General features: G+C 42.2%; 1 protein-coding gene across 5 annotated transcripts; it reads left to right on the top strand.

Moving 5' to 3' along the window:
* The first annotated feature begins 229 nt into the window (after nucleotides 1–229).
* On the top strand, nucleotides 230–13322 carry HMGXB4 (HMG-box containing 4). 5 transcript variants are annotated; one of them, XM_027680363.1, is made up of 11 exons: nucleotides 230–385; nucleotides 2402–2507; nucleotides 3106–3221; nucleotides 4538–4613; nucleotides 5538–6703; nucleotides 7882–7963; nucleotides 8670–8734; nucleotides 9035–9140; nucleotides 9687–9856; nucleotides 10789–10911; nucleotides 12642–13322. In XM_027680363.1, exons 2-11 carry the CDS (start codon nucleotides 2477–2479, stop codon nucleotides 12684–12686), a joined length of 1980 nt encoding a protein of 659 aa, XP_027536164.1. In that variant the 5' UTR covers nucleotides 230–385; nucleotides 2402–2476; the 3' UTR covers nucleotides 12687–13322. The 5 variants fall into 5 exon arrangements, with proteins under 5 accessions (XP_027536164.1, XP_027536166.1, XP_027536165.1 ...); XM_027680362.1 differs by lacking the exon at nucleotides 230–385 and adding an exon at nucleotides 661–775; XM_027680365.1 differs by lacking the exon at nucleotides 2402–2507 and having other exon boundaries at nucleotides 259–385.
* Nucleotides 13323–15710: the final 2388 nt, after the last annotated feature.

Raw genomic sequence — 15710 nt, 5'->3', positions numbered from 1 at the left:
CTGAAGTGCCCCACGCGTGTCCCGCCCGTGTGTCCCAGGCTCCCAGGGGACGTGCGACTCCCACCCGGGCATCGATGCGCTCGGCAAGCCCACGCCCCGCCCTCTCCCACACCCCGCGGGCGCCGCGTTGGAGGCGCTCGGCGCTCGGCCGATCGGCCCTGGCTACGGCTCCTTGTCTCCCAGTCCAAGATGGCGGCGGCGGGTGGCGGCGCGGCGGGAAGCGGCGGGGCCGAGTGAGGCGGCTGCGGACCGTGCCTACCCTGCGCCCGCGGCTCAGCGCCGCCGGGCCGTGTCGCCGGTGAGGCCGCCCCGCGGCCGGGGCACGCCCAGGCCTGCCGCAGAGCGAGCGGAGCCGCGGGCTGGCGCGAGGCTGGAGCGTGCTCGGGTGAGGGGGCGCCGGGCAGCCGAGACCGCTTTGAACGGAGGCGGTGGCGGGGACCGGCCCGGGGGGGTGCTGGGGCGCATGCGCGGCCGGGCCAGTGCCCGCGGAGGGGCCGGTGCCGGTTGTCCCTCGGCCCCGGCTGGGAGCTGGGAACGCCGGCGGGAAATGAGGCGAGGCAGCCGCTTCCCGCGGTCTGTCGGCGGCGGGAGAGAAGTGCGGGGCCCCGGGGCTGCAGGACAGCAAGGCTGGGTCTCGATCCCCCGGGCGTGTGTGTTAAGGAACGAGAGACGTGGAGGGAGAGCTTCCCCACCGAGCCTGTGCGGTCATCGCTGACACCGAGGAATTCGAAGCAGGGGAACCTAATTAGGATTTATAGGCTGAAACTAGTTAAGGGTACATTTTGTGTTTGCTGGGTGGGAGGTCTGGGTTGTGAGCCCCTCTGAGCAGTATCTACCAACCTTTGTACCTGCTAAGCAGGTAAGATTGAAAATAGAGTAAAAGGTATGCATGTAGCTGCAAAGAAATCCCAGTTTCTCCAGGTCATCCATTCATGAATGACTGTCTCCAGCTTTGTTTTGCTGAGCAGTATCTGTATTAGGCCCTTTCCCCCTTGAGCATAACACTTTAATATCGTGTGCCTTCCCACAGAAGTATGTTTGACAGATGAACATCACGAGATGTTGACAACATCTGGTTCAAGATCTTGAGCCCACAAGTGGCAAGATGCCTTTTTTTATTGCAAAGCGTAGTGCACGTACACATGCACATATAGTGTGCATGTGTCTTGGCAGAATTGCTGTGCTTGCTACCAGCAATGGATAGGGGTTGGAATACTGACTTGACATTTTGTGATGAATGGTTTCCCAAAAGCTGAAGAAATAACGTATATGCCTATGAATTTAAGCAGAAACATCTCCTGTGTACCGTCATGCTTGATTCAGTTGTGACTTTGTTATGTCACTTGAGTAACCACTATAGAAATGGATATGTTGTACATTGTACATCAGCCAGTCGTCTGTAAATTTGAGGTGTGTGCAGGGATGTACAAGCACAAATGCCCTGCTCCCCAAGCATTCCAATGTAACTTCAGTGTGGCACAGTTACACGTGACAGCTGGAATGAACAAGCTGCATGGTCTTCGATGTTTAGTGTTTACACATGTGCACAGACATACAAACACACAGAGTCAGTTGAGTGTGATCGGTTTAATCACCTATGAGCAGAAAGTTGATCTTTTCTTGCTAAGCTGGTCACTGACTGAAGACCAAAAGTTGTTTGCTCTGAGAAATCCAGAGTGTGGCTATTCCATAATGGTAGTGTCATTTTATATGCCAATAACTGTGGAACAGGGTGACTCAGTTAGAGGAGGCCTGAAACCTGTGGGCTGGCAGAGGTTAGGGTGCTGGAGAAGGCCTAGTGAAAAGGAGTGCTCTCTTCCATCCCCTCTCCCAGGCTGGCATTGAGAATGGCTGCAGTGGTAGCATGGGGAAACACATCAAAAGGATGCACACCTTTACTACAAAACGTGTGATCCTTCTTCAGTTGAAATGATTTGAAATTATTGGTTTTTGTAATATAATGATTTCTGCCTGATCCCTTCTTTTCCCTCACTTTATCTGATATTCAAGGGTTTGAAATCTCTTTTTAAACATCCCAATCTTTGCTACAGTGGCTCCTGGCAAAAAATGGCTTTGACACAGTTTGAGTACAGTTTTGCATGTCACAAAAATCAAATTCAGCTGCCTTCTCACCCTCTTCTATTTTTGTAAAGAAATTACTTCAGTAATTTGGATATTTATGAGGAAGAGGTGGTCTTTTTCTATCTTGAAAATAATACAAAATCCATTTTACTTTAAAAAAAAAAATCTGTCAAGCCTGAATAATAAGCAGAAACCCATCAAGAGGTAGACTCCTTTCACACTGTCTTCCAGAGAATCTTCACTTTGTTCAGAGAAAGTTTCCCAATTTACATAGTGACTCTTCTTTATGGGAGGGTTATTTTCATTCTCTGTTTCTCAGACCTTTTCCTATAGATGGGAACGGGGGAAGGAGCCCAGACGTGGCAACTCATTCACAGGCTCCTGCAGGACCACCATGGCTTATGATGGCGCCAAGAAGAAAGAAGGTATGACTGCTTCATAATCTCAGAGAGATTTGCAAAAAAAAAAAAAAAGGGTGCCCTCCCTCTGCAGCCTTGCCAGGCCATGCAGTCAGAGTGGGAAAGGAAGCTAGTGTGCTCTGGAGCTCTTAAATTTAACCTGGCCAAGTTACTGGAGGATCCCAAGCCCTTGACTTTCAGGTGTGAAGTACTGGGATTAGAACTTGAGAAAAATGGGTGGTATTTTCTTGTGCAGACACCCTGATTGGAATCTCTGCCACTGCAGCCTTTCTTCTCCCTGCCAGGTCAATGGAACTGGGGACCAGCAGTAATGATAAGTTTAGTCATGGTAACATTTCCAGGTCCATTTGTCTTTAGGAAGGAATATACAAGGGTTACAAATTAAATCTGGAGTGATTGTGTTAGAGTGTTAGAGCACCGAGCCCCATCTCTGTGGTCAGACAGTACAGGCTGTTACCTTTTAGGCCCCTGTGCTTGTTGAGTTTTGCGCATCACTCTGTGCCAACATCTGCTGTTCACTTATTTTGTGCGTGGTCCACATGTCTATCATTCCTTAATGGAGTATTTCATTTCTTCCTTTTTTCCCATTTCACGTAAACGATAGAGTTCCTAGAGAGTCACCGAGGTGTTGATGACGGGCTGGCAACCAGCAGGATACAGCGAGAGAAGAAGCGTTCCTACAAGGATCTGCTGCAAGAGGAAGACGAGGTAGCAACTCAGGTAGGAAGTCCTCAGAGGAAAAGTTGAAGGTGTAAGGATGTGTGTAAAGCTAGTGATGGAATGGGTTTCTTGTTCTTTTTTTTTATATTTAGAAGTGCATGTAGAAGGCAGCAAGAGCAGCTAATCATGTCCTGTATTGTTCAGTAACTTTCCTGGGGAAAAGGAGGGGGTCAATCCCAGTTACAACTGATTCTGGTTTTTCTGGTAGTAGGATGTTGTCCTAGTCTTGATATAGAACCTTGCGAGCCATGAGATTCTATGAATAACGTCTTACACACATGAAAATAATTTGGAATTTATGGTTGTATAAGTAGCCAGGGAAGGATGGGTATAATGTTAACTGATGCACTGTTGTTTTCCTGATTCTGCAGACAGCCTGAAACAATAGCCCTTGAGAGATATGGAAGTGCCCTGTTCACCTCTTTGGGGCCTTAACTTTTGAAATCACATAGTTGCAACTTAAGTTTCTTCGAAACATTCCTCTTTGAGCTAAAATTTCTGCTGTTAGTTCAAAGGTGACTACCTTGTGATTTTTTTTTCATCTGGAAAACAAGCTCTAGTTTAAAATTCTTTTACCATGCAGATGAATTCTGAAGAGGAGCTTCAGTTTCGGATCATAAATTGGTCAAGACACAAATAATAATTAGGGGACATGACATATTAAGGACATATTTTTGGCCCATTCTAGTTGTCATCTCTTTGTACCTCCTGTCAGTTCTTTTATCTTATTCAGCATATTAAACATGAACTGCTCACCTTCATTTTCATGGCTTGACAATGTATCCATGCTTAGTTATTTCTTAGCTTGATTAAGAGGTAGATGTTTGTCATTTATCAACTCATCAGCTAATCTCCAAGAGCTAGCTTTCACTGCCCATTTCTTAACACTTTCAAATGTGCTTTTTCAAGTTTTCTTGTGTATTGCTCCTCTCACTTTGGGGGGACCTCCCTCTAGAGATCTGTCTTTCAATTTGCTTGTAGCCCTGTTGTGCTGCAATGCTTACAGAAAGCTCAATGCTGATCTGGCTGATGTGCTGAAACCAATCCTGACTAATACCATTTTTTGTATTCTCCCACCTCCTCGTAACTTGAGTTTTGTCTTACTTTAAACCTACACTGTGTGCTCTTGGGGACAGAGCATGTTTCCTTTCAGCACCCAGAATGATGATCCTGGCTCATACCTAGGGTTCCTTGATGTTACAGTAGTACAGATAACTCTTGATATCTCCTATGAATTATTATCTATGTTAATAGTCTGTGTGAATCTCATATTATTTCCCTCTTTTTTGTCAGCAACTTTCTTCTTATTATTCCAGGACAGTGAGTTTTTTCCGGGGACAGAACCTCACAAAAAGAAGAAAAAGCACTCTTCCGATGAGTTCTGCTACAGAGGTAAAATAGTAATCAAGCAGGGGAAGGGGCTAACAGATCATGACTTTGAGGAAAAGATGCTCTTAAACCAGTGTCATGAAGCTTTGTGGTTAGCATTTTATGGGGAGTCAACCTGCCTAGAACAAGTAATCTGAAACCTGATGCTGATCAGCACCAGACAGCAGAAGATTAGGGAATTATATTTTCAGAGTCTAGCTTAACAAGTTGCCATTGTTGGGGGTAGAGATCTTCCACCCCCTTTTCATTGACAAGCTGTAGCTTTCTAACCCATGCCTTCCCATTTGGTATTTGCATTTCTTTTTATCCTACTGCATTACAAACTATAATTATACTTGCAGGTAGTATTACTTTCTCTGTATTTATAAAAATAAAATGTATGAGGTTGAAAAATAAATGCTTCTCTGCTCAGTTATTCTCATAGTAAGTTGGCCAGAAAGTGACAATTCAACTCATAAAAGCTTAACATATTTAGAATTTTATTTTTGGTGCAATAGGAGAAAGCCAAGCTGAAATTTCATCAAAATCTGTCTAGAGAATGAAAAAAGCTCATATTTTCAATTAATTGGTCTCGCATTAGCTAAAAATGGCACGAAAACCTTGCACTCAAGGTGTAATTTGAGGCTCAGTAAGATATATTTCTATCAAAATATGTTACTTCACAATAGAATAGAGTTTAACAAAACTTCCAGAACTTTCCTACTGTCTTCCTGCCTTAAATTTTTTTAACGCCAGCTCAGGTGTTACAGCCTCTGAATTGTATCAGTAAGACCCTGCTGAGCTGGCTACAGTCTTGAGACATGTTCTGTTTAAGCCAGGCTGTAAATCTGTTAGCTGTAAATTGTAAGTCTTGTAGGATCCCCACTTCCCTTCTTTGCTGTCTTTAAGGGAGTCATCTTGATGTACATTTCTCTTAATTTTTTTCAGGTGTTTCACCTCTGGATCTACCGTCAAAGAAGAAGAAAAAAGCAGCTTCTAGCCCATCCTCAGCTGATCCAACCATGGATTTACTCAAGGCTATCACCTCACCTTTGGCCACAAGCTCAAAGTCTTCAAAGAGGACCTCTGAAAAATCATCTCATTCTTCCTCTGGCCATTCTGAAAGCAGAAAGGAGCACACCAAGAAAAAGCTGAGTGGGAGCAGTGGGGAACACTCAGTGGACGATGGCAGCTCCTACAAATCTAAAAAAATGAAACCTCTCTATGTGAACACAGAAACACTTACTCTTCGTGAACCTGATGGCTTGAAGATGAAGCTCATCCTTTCACCAAAAGAGAAAAGTAGTGCAGCAGATGATGATGCTTTATCCTACTCTTCAACACCAGCAGCTGCAAAGAAATCTTCAAAGAAATCAGCTCGAGATGAGCAAGGCTCATTTCTGCTGGGTCATGAACTGCAGAGCTTCCTGAAGTCATCCCGAAAGAAGCACAAACCACCTTCTGACTCACATCCGCCTTCTGAGAGTTTTGGTGCTGACACCTCCCTTCATCCAGAGGGCCACGGAAGCGAGTATGAGATTCCAGGTATGGAAGCGCCACCAGAATCTGGTTCTTCTTCTGGTGGAGAGTTGGAGGCTGGAGAGCTAGTGATAGATGACTCCTACCGGGAAATCAAGAAGAAGAAGAAATCAAAAAAAAGTAAGAAAAAGAAGGACAAGGAGAAACACAGAGAGAAGAAGCACTCTAAGTCTAAAAAGAGTTCTGGGCATTCTCCTGTGGCGGTAGCAGAAGTAAGGGTGTCACCACCACCTCCCAGTACCCCCTATGTTGTTCCTCCACCTCCTCCTGCTGTTTTTCACTCAGATGGTCAAGGTGAGAAAAGGAGGAAAAAGGAAGACAAGGAGAAAGACAAAGCTGAAAAGTGGGAAAAGGAGAAGGAAAGAGACAAGGAAAAGGAAAGAGACAAGGAAAAGGAAAGAGACAAGGAAAAGGAAAAAGAAAAGGAAAGAGAAAGAGAAAAAGAAAAGGAAAGAGAGAAGGAAAGAGAAAGAGAAAAAGAAAAGGAAAGAGAGAAGGAAAAGGAAAGAGAAAAGGAAAAAGAAAGAGAAAAAGACAAGGAAAGAGAAAAGGAAAAGGAAAGAGAAAGAGAAAAAGTAAGGAAAAATTGGAGGGAAAAGAGAAATGGGTGGGGGGTAATGGTGGATTAGGCATTCCATTACAAAGGCATGTTAAACTGAAACAGAAGGATAACTAATCAATGGTTTCACTGAAGCATGTTTGGAAAACTGTCAGCTACTGTGATTTCTGTTTGTAGCAAAAGGAACATATGTTGGTTTGGGTTTGTGGCACAGGTAGTCTTTAGCCGATAGAGGTTCTCTGGAAAGGTTATGCTTAATTTTACTTTGTACAGGTCAGGTATCAAGCACAGCTGCATCATTTTCTAACATGACTGGTTCAAGCTATTGCCACGCAGACTTTTGGACTAGTGATCTAGTCCATCGTCACAGTTCCTGTAAAAAGGAATCAAGCTCTTACATGAAAAGTGAAGATATTTACCCATTTACTCCTATATTCAATGAAATTATAATTCTTATAGACTACCATGTTCCCAGTTTTGTCCTGTACTTATAAATTCAGTTTTCCATGGTTACTGTGTAAAGAAATTAGTAGCAGAAATGGTAACTAGCACACAAACAAGTTTGCAAATTATGTAACTGTAGCTGTGTAAGTTTATAAATGGGCAAAAGCAGTTTGTGCATGCTCAGATAGAGAAATGTTGCTTTGTATGAGGAAATGGGCAGACAGAGCCCAAATCTGTTCAGCCATTATCCTATTCTATTTGGGAAGTTTTCCTTGATCATAGCTTGGCAACTGCAAAACCTCTGCTGTCAATGTACTTACACAGTCTGTTTTCCTGCCAATTTGAAATACTTTGTAAGGATGCAAGAAATGGAACAAAATATTATCATGAGGACTGAATTGTTTTGACAGATCTATAATAGGTACTGTGAATAGTATAACAGATAGTGGTTTTTATTTTAAGTTTTAAAACTGAGCTACATTAACAGAGTGGTATGTTGATCCTGAAAATAGAATAGCAGGTTGCTGTTGAACTGTGTAAGATAAGCCATGTACTAACACTGGTTCTGGCTGATTCCTGTGCTTTCATAAACACTAAATTCAGCCAGAACATGTAAAACGCTGCTTTTTAAGGTTCCTGATTTAAGTGCCATACTTTTCTTTAGGTCTTCAATAAATGCCAAATTCTTATTAAATTGGAGAAGGTCTCAACAGGATTAAAAATCTTTGTTTCCTTTCTTCTTCTGATTAGCCAAAGAAGAAAAACATGTCTGCCTATCAAGTGTTCTGTAAGGAATATCGTACAACTATTGTGTCTGAGCACCCTGGAATAGGTAAGAAAATAATTGAGCCTTCTCTTCTCTTGCTTATACACCAGTCAGATTAATTAGGAGAACATATCATCTCTATTTTAGACCAGCTCCTTACTTTTGACAGAATGCAAAGAATCTGCCAACTTAGAGTAAGAGGTGGCAAAGGGGACAGGAGTGGGTTTTCATAGAATCATAGAATCAACCGGGTTGGAAAAGACCTCAGAGATCATCAAGTCCAACCCTTGATCCAACACCACCATAGTTACTAGACCGTGGCACTAAGTGCCACATCCAGTCTTATCTTAAAAACCTCCAGGGATGGTGACTCCACCACCTCCCTGGGCAACCCATTCCAAATGTCTGTAAAAAATGTCTTCCTAAAAGATTTTGTGATTGTATTATAATTACATTTTAACCAAGCTGTGAGTCTGGATGAAGAAATTGCTAGCTCTTTCTTTCTTTCTTTACTTAGAGACTTATTGTTATTGTGTCACTGTCCTGCAAATACACTGTCACTTCATATTCCTGGTATCAGCTTTTTTTTTTTTATTTTAAACAGTAATGGGAGTGCACACTGGCACTCATTTTCAGGACAGTGTGGAGAGTTCCAGTTGTGCAGTGGCTTGCTTCCTAGATGTGTATGGATGGGCCTATAAGTTTCCTATGTTCTCTCCTTGATTTTATGATCTAATTTGTTTTAAACATTTTTCTTTTTTCTTTCTGTCAGATTTTGGAGAGCTAAGTAAAAAACTGGCAGAAGTGTGGAAGCAGCTACCTGAGAAGGACAAACTGGTGGGTGTGTGTGTGAGATGTTTTTGTAAAATGATTTCTGTAAACTAGGTGCTTAGATCAGAATGTGCTGGCAGCATTGCCACCATACCTTGAAATATGCTACCTATGTCCCCAAAGTATGTAAAGATGGAAAGTATAGAAACCCTGCCCTTGCAAACATAAAAGCCTTCATTTCCTTCCAGTGGTATTGCTTCACCCATTAGCTACATAACATCATCATTCTGCTTCCAGGTCCTGGCATCAGGTAGCAGAATTACCTAATGTTAATGAATCTCTCTTTTCTTACCACGGTAACTACAGATTTGGAAACAGAAAGCTCAGTATCTCCAACACAAGCAGAATAAAGCAGAGGCCACCACTGTGAAGAGAAAGGCATCATCTTCAGATGGTGCACCAAAAATGAAAGGTAATTGTTGCACTTTATTGTTGCATCTTTTTTCTTGGTCAGGGAAGATAGTGTTGCCAGTGGAATAAGGAGCAAACTTCCTTACCTGCTTCACATCCCTATCAGCTTTCTCACAAGGTTTGACATTTAAATTACCATACTAGTCAAATCAATTTTTTTGTGAGAGCAAGAATGATGTCAGCATTTTTCATACAGATTTCCTTGTCTAATTCATAGAACAGTGTTGTTTTTAGCACTATAGGGATTGAAATGTAAAATAAGAAGAGGCAGAAAGGAAGTTGTAGTGGGATTAATTTTGCTGCTAGAGGAAAATTGATTCTTCTTGGTTTGGCATCGCTGATACCAAATCTCCCCAATTGCATTCAGCTGAGATAGATGCTTTTGTACATATAAAAAAAAAGCTTTGACTCCAAAGACCACAGGATTGGGTCCACAGAACTCTTTAAGCATCTCATGCTGTTGAGATTTGAACTTTACTCAGTAAATAGGCTTGTAAGTAAAAGAGTGAAAGAAATGAATATGGAATTTTAATTTGCATGTTTCCAGCTTCTCCGACAGGAGTGATTTCCCCTCATAAGAAATCCCCCACAAGCACTGTGGTGGTGCCTTCCTCACCAGCCAAAGCCCCTGAGACAGATCCTATTGATGTAGCTGCACACTTACAGCTGCTGGGTGAATCCCTGAGCCTCATTGGACACAGACTGCAGGAAACAGAGGTGAGTCTGTAACCGGCAATGTCACCGTGATGTCCTGTGATCTACACATTGGATTGTGGGGGATGATTATTTTATTTAATTTAAAAGTTTAACCAATGATTTTCATTTAGGAAGAGAAACTGGAGTTGGTGTGCCATGTTTTTTTGATGCATTGCTGTTTATGGTAGTTTTCTGGCAGTATCATATTGCCGGTGCTTTGGACAGGGGCTACTATTGTTTCAACTTACCTAGTAACATAGAAGGTGTCATATTTTAATGGTTTCCTACTGTTAAATGATAGTGATTCTATGAATGCAGACACATACATGCACTTTCAGAGCTCAGCCCAGACTCTAAGCAGAACACATATTTGTCTCAAATAATACCACTGAATTTTATGGGCAGTGTGATCATCTCATCACACTGTGCTTGCAAGAACATTTATTTCACTGCTGATAAAACAAGCATTTTGTTTTTGGGATGACTGAGGTAATTTTCAGAGGAACAACCAGAGTACAGAAAGGCACAAAATTCCCTTTCCTGAAAGTATATCAATGACTAAAGCATTTGTTACAGACATAGCATTTCTTTAAACTTCAGAAATCAAAAATTTTTGTCATTAGGACTCATGTAGTTAACAAAATAGATGGTATGAAATGGCAGAGTTCATTACAGAAATTTGGGGAATTCAGTGTTTTATGCAACTCACAACCTTCTGACCTTTTCTTTTGTTCCCTACCTTTTTCTTGCATCAGTATGTTGCCTACTGAATTCTTAAGTTTTTTGACCCACCAGTCTCCCTGTGAAGCACAAGGCACAGTTTTGTTACTGTGTAAATAATGAAAGTAGACTAAGGGAGCTGAAGATACTGTATCTGCATGAGGATTGATACAGTTGAGAAAACCATCAGTTCCACCACTCATCCCCATCCAATTTTTTTTCTTTACTACCAGGGAATGGTGGCTGTTTCAGGAAGTTTGTCAGTACTTCTAGATTCAATCATCTGTGCTTTGGGCCCATTGGCATGTCTGACCACACAACTGCCTGAGCTGAATGGCTGCCCGAAGCACGTTTTGGTGAGTTCCCTGTGGTTATATATTACCATTGTATGATACTGTGTAACTTTTTACCTACCACTGGCAACTGACCTAATATTTGTAGCATTAATTGCAGTGTGGGTAGGTTCTGTTTTAGTGATGAGTCAATCCGTGTGAATCAAAGTGCCAGTACATGTACCAGTATTTTTCAAAGTTTTGATTTTCTGTAAAGATAAACTCCCCCTTCTAGCTGCTCTGTATCACACAAGCTATTTTTCCTTTAGAAGCATAAAAAATAGTTTGTGATCTCAATATTCCCCGTGTGATGGTGTAGGGTCTTTTACATGTGGCTGAAACCTTCTTTGAGGAAAGAAATAGTCCCTGTTTTAAGGAACTGCATAGCTACAAGATTTTTTCCACTTTAAATTACACTTAGTATTGAGCCCTGATTTAGCAACAGCTTGTGGCATCTATGTAGCCTGATGAGACAGATTCAGATGGCAGCAGCATAAAGGAATTGGGAGTCATATCCCCAACAGGAGACATGAATAAAGCAGCGAAGGATAGAAGCAAAGATCAAAAATATACAGTCTGCAAAAGTTGAGAGACTAAAAACAAATCTGGCAGAGAGAACAACAAAAATGGGTTATGAATGGGCATGTCATAATAGGGCAGCCTAAACATTGATTCATTCTGAGAACAGACTGTTAACAACAGGAACAAAGTTGACAGCTTAGGCTGTGAGCTCCCACAAACTGGCTCTCTGCACAAAAGCTGAGTCAGTGGGATGTTCCCATCCTAAGCCATGGAAAAATCATATGCTTTTTTCCTTCTTGCTTGCCAAGTGCAATGACACCATGTGACTAATGGTGGGTCTGTTGGAAACGTGATCAACTTATTGTTATAAGGAGCAGTGGAGCTTTAGGTGAATTAAAGCACCTACCCTTCAATTCTGAAAACTGGTGTTCAGGAGTTGATAATAAATAAATAATTCTGATTTTTACTGTCAGATTCATAACAAAAATGGATAAAATTCAGCAGTTGTGTTGCATGTAGAATGCAGTTTATCTTTCAGGCAGTAGGTGGCATTGTTAACTTCTAGAATCACAACTGGTACAGATCTAGCTCCTCCAATTAAAAGGTGGTATTCTAAGGCCTTCGGCAATCCAGCCACAGGCTTGAGCTTACTGAAATACTGCACTTGAAGAAACATAGAGCTGGGGACTTTTTTTCTGAGGTGCATGGAAGGATTCTTACTCTGAGAATTGTGTTACGTTTTGCAAGAAAAACTGAAGAGCACTTTTTTTTCCCATCTGACACCCTTTTTGGGGTGTGTTTTGGCTTTTTCTCTTTACTTTTACACTACAGAATTTCATAGAGAATTTGTGAGTGTAAAGTCAAGTAATTTTTTTCTATATGCTACAACTTTGATCACCTTTGATCAACCTTTCTGTGGTTGATGTGATATGGTCACTGTGGCTTGCAGAGATAAGAGTATGGAGTTCATAAGGAGGAAGTCACTTGGGGAAAGCCTCAAGCATTTTCAATGTTTCCAGGTACTTAAAAATACTGAGGCTACACTTATGTTTAGTTAACCTACATTTCCAAAAATGCAAAAATAAGCCTAGTGATCGATAGGCAGATTTGGTTGTCTCATCATATGATAACTTGTCTTACAAGTGAATATGCTTATTACCCTCATCTGTGTAATTTTTAAGGATTTGGAGTTATTGCCTGACACTAAAAAAATACTGAATTTCTTTTCCCAGTCAAACACACTAGACAACATTGCCTACATCATGCCTGGACTTTGATGGGAAAGGATCCTGGGATGTACTCAACCTCTGCGTAACTGATTTGTGTACATATGCACTACGCGGCGCTCCTGAAGGGCTCCATGTGGAGACTTTTAAAGTTTTATATGTGTATAGTATATACATAGGATTGTAACTATTTGACTTCTATTTTATGAAAAGTTGTGAAATTAAGCTGAGAAAACCCTTTTGTGTCAGTGGGTGAAACGTCCTCCAATCTGAAAGTACTTTGTATGAAGAATTCAGAACACTTTTGAGATACTTGCCTTAATTTCAGATCCTTTAGTGGGGGAAGCAGGCAGAGAATGGACTTCTCGATGTAAAGAAGAAAGCTGTCACCATGAGAAAGGTCATTGAAACAGTTGGCCCAGAGGGGTTCTTGACTCTCCATTCTTGACGGTTTCAAAAACTGAATGAGCAGCCTGCTCTAGCTGGACTTTCTTTAAGCAGGGAGATGGACCAGATGACTTCCTGATACCCCTGCCAGCCTAAAGTATTCTGATATTCTATGGGCAGATAGAGATGATAATATATTTTGGACCAAGGAATAGAACTGAATTCTTCACCAGCCCTATTTGTAGCTCTTTTTTGGTTTAAAATCCACTGCTTGAGGGGAAAGCTGGATAGCTGATTAAAGATACAGAGGTCTTTGCCTCTTGGTCGCTTCCTCCAACCCTCGCTCCTCAGTCAATAATAACTGAAAGTTGTCAGTGTCAGCTGGCTGGTCTGGTAGCTGGCATTTGAAGTGAAGATGTCAACAAGTTTAATTTTTTCTTGTGGACTCATACCCAAATCATCATTAGCACAATGTATCAACCAACTGCATTGGCTTGAGAGAATGAACCTCCTGCTGACTTTTTCCAGGGCATGGTCAGCCTGCTTTGATGGAGAGGAGTGCAGAAGCAGATGGGAAAAACTTGGATTGCTTCTGCCCATCTTGCACCTGTTTTGTGAGATTGCTCACCCCCCATCCCTTTCACCAGCACTATTGAAAGAGCCGTGGTGCTGCTGCAAGGTGGTGACTGCTGACCAGTCTGAAGCAGCTACGGCTGAGTAAGGCACATGTGGGTTGATTGGACCGGTTCCTCTTCCTTCCAGCCACATACTTGGATTTTGGTTTTCTGCTCCTCTAGAAGAGGAGATGCAGGAGAAGACTTGATTCCTGTTTAGACTTTTGTCTGTCTTGTATGTGTATGTGGTGTTCATATCACATGTATTTAACTTTTACCGATATCTGTAACAGATTTTAATTTATCCTGTATATTTCTCTGTGTGTGTGTGTGTATATATATATATACATAATTTAAAAGCAAAAATCCCTCCCTCAGCCAACAGTGTGTGGAAAATAGGAATCAACTTTGCCTCACCTGTTCCTGCAGGAATCAGCTATATGTGGGAAAACACCAGGAAGATTCTAAGTGTTTGTAAAAACAGGCCATCTTGTGAAAGTAGGTAGAACAACTGAAATATAGTTTGACTCAAACCTTTCCAGCTCTGTAACAAGAAAGTTTTAAAATTACAGAAGAGCCATTTTTTTACATCCAAGTAAGTCTAGCTTCTGTTTTTCAGGATAGTTGAAAGTGAACTGTCCCTCATTCTGGCTGAGCCCCAAATCAGAAGTAAATTAAATCCTTTGGTGTGCAGGAGGGTTTTTCTCCCAATACCTCTTCACCATGTATTCCCCAGATGTGCCTGTGTACAAGGTAGTCTGTCTCTTACAGAGTTTTTCTCAGTGCAGTGAGAGGTTTTCTCAGTCAGTTAGTGGAGGAGGCAAAAGGTTCTCAGATCACTGGACCAGAACACACGTTTTAACAACATATGACAAATCCCAGTGAGCCTAGAATTAGGAAGGTCCCAGGAGGGATCCTAGCCCATACAGAACCATCTGCTGCTGGGAGCGGCACAAAACGTTTTTTCCAGCCCTTTACAGTTGAGAGCATTGTGGTGAAGGGATAGATCTGCTCTCAAAGAAACAGAAGGGGATAGCTTTAGCTTTGTTGTCTGTACAACGAAAAACTCTTGAAGAGTGAAAAACACACACAACCCTGGTGTATTGTATTTTTATTAAAATTTGTACACTTTGTATAATCTGTATCTTGTGGTATTTGGTACTATAGGGAAAACTTTGACAAGACTTAGCAGTTTTTATATTTTTGTTATTTCTTTGCTGTTTGGTCCAGATTATATTACAATTATACACAGAAACTTTTTTTGTACTGTACTTACAATATAATTTTTTTTTAACATTTGGAGTATTGTCATTCATTTCTGGCATGCACTGTTTTCTGCAGCTGTTGTTACTACTTGTACCTAGTGTTTCCCAGCAAAGCACATCCAACCCTCTCCTTGCTAAGCTCACTCAGTTTGCAGGCAAGCTGTACTGTTTGCAGCAGCACAGGTCACCCTAATCATCGCTGAAAGACCCTGGCCATTTGGCCCTTCTTTCTGAAGGGAGACAAGCCATTGAGTACCACGGATAGCATTGGGGGATTCCTCTTCCCTGCTGCCTCACCTCCATTCAGGTTCGTAGTGTCAGGTGAGACCAATACCTGGGACTTGAGTGTGTTCCATGGGATGTCAGGCGTGGCAGCATTAGAGCAGGATTTGTGCTGGTTGTTAACGTGTCCCCATTTTCCGGGTATGGGTGTTGGTTGATTGCAGCCACGGCTTGGGCAGGGCAGGGTATTAGGCCAGGAGCAGGTCACAGAACACTGTGCCTTACTAACCACCCTGTATGGGGTCACAGAATGGTTTGAGTTGCAAGGGACCTTAAAGCTCATCATTCCAGCACCCTGCCATGGGCAGGGACACCTTCCACTAAACCAGGCTGCTCAAAGCCCCATCCAACCTTGAACAGTTCCAGGGATGAGGCATCCACCACTTTCCTGGGCAACCTGTTCCAGTGCCTCACCACCCTCACAGTAAAGTTTCTTCTCAATTCCTACGAGTGTGCTCCCACACCAGGCCGTGGAAAACTAAAACCCCATCGCTACAGGCTTTCCACGACTCGGGCACCGCTCTGGG

This window comes from Neopelma chrysocephalum, unplaced genomic scaffold, assembly GCF_003984885.1.
Source record: "Neopelma chrysocephalum unplaced genomic scaffold, ASM398488v2 Primary Assembly neopelma1_59, whole genome shotgun sequence".
Lineage (NCBI taxonomy): Eukaryota > Metazoa > Chordata > Aves > Passeriformes > Pipridae > Neopelma > Neopelma chrysocephalum.
This window is presented reverse-complemented; position numbering and strand designations above follow the sequence as displayed.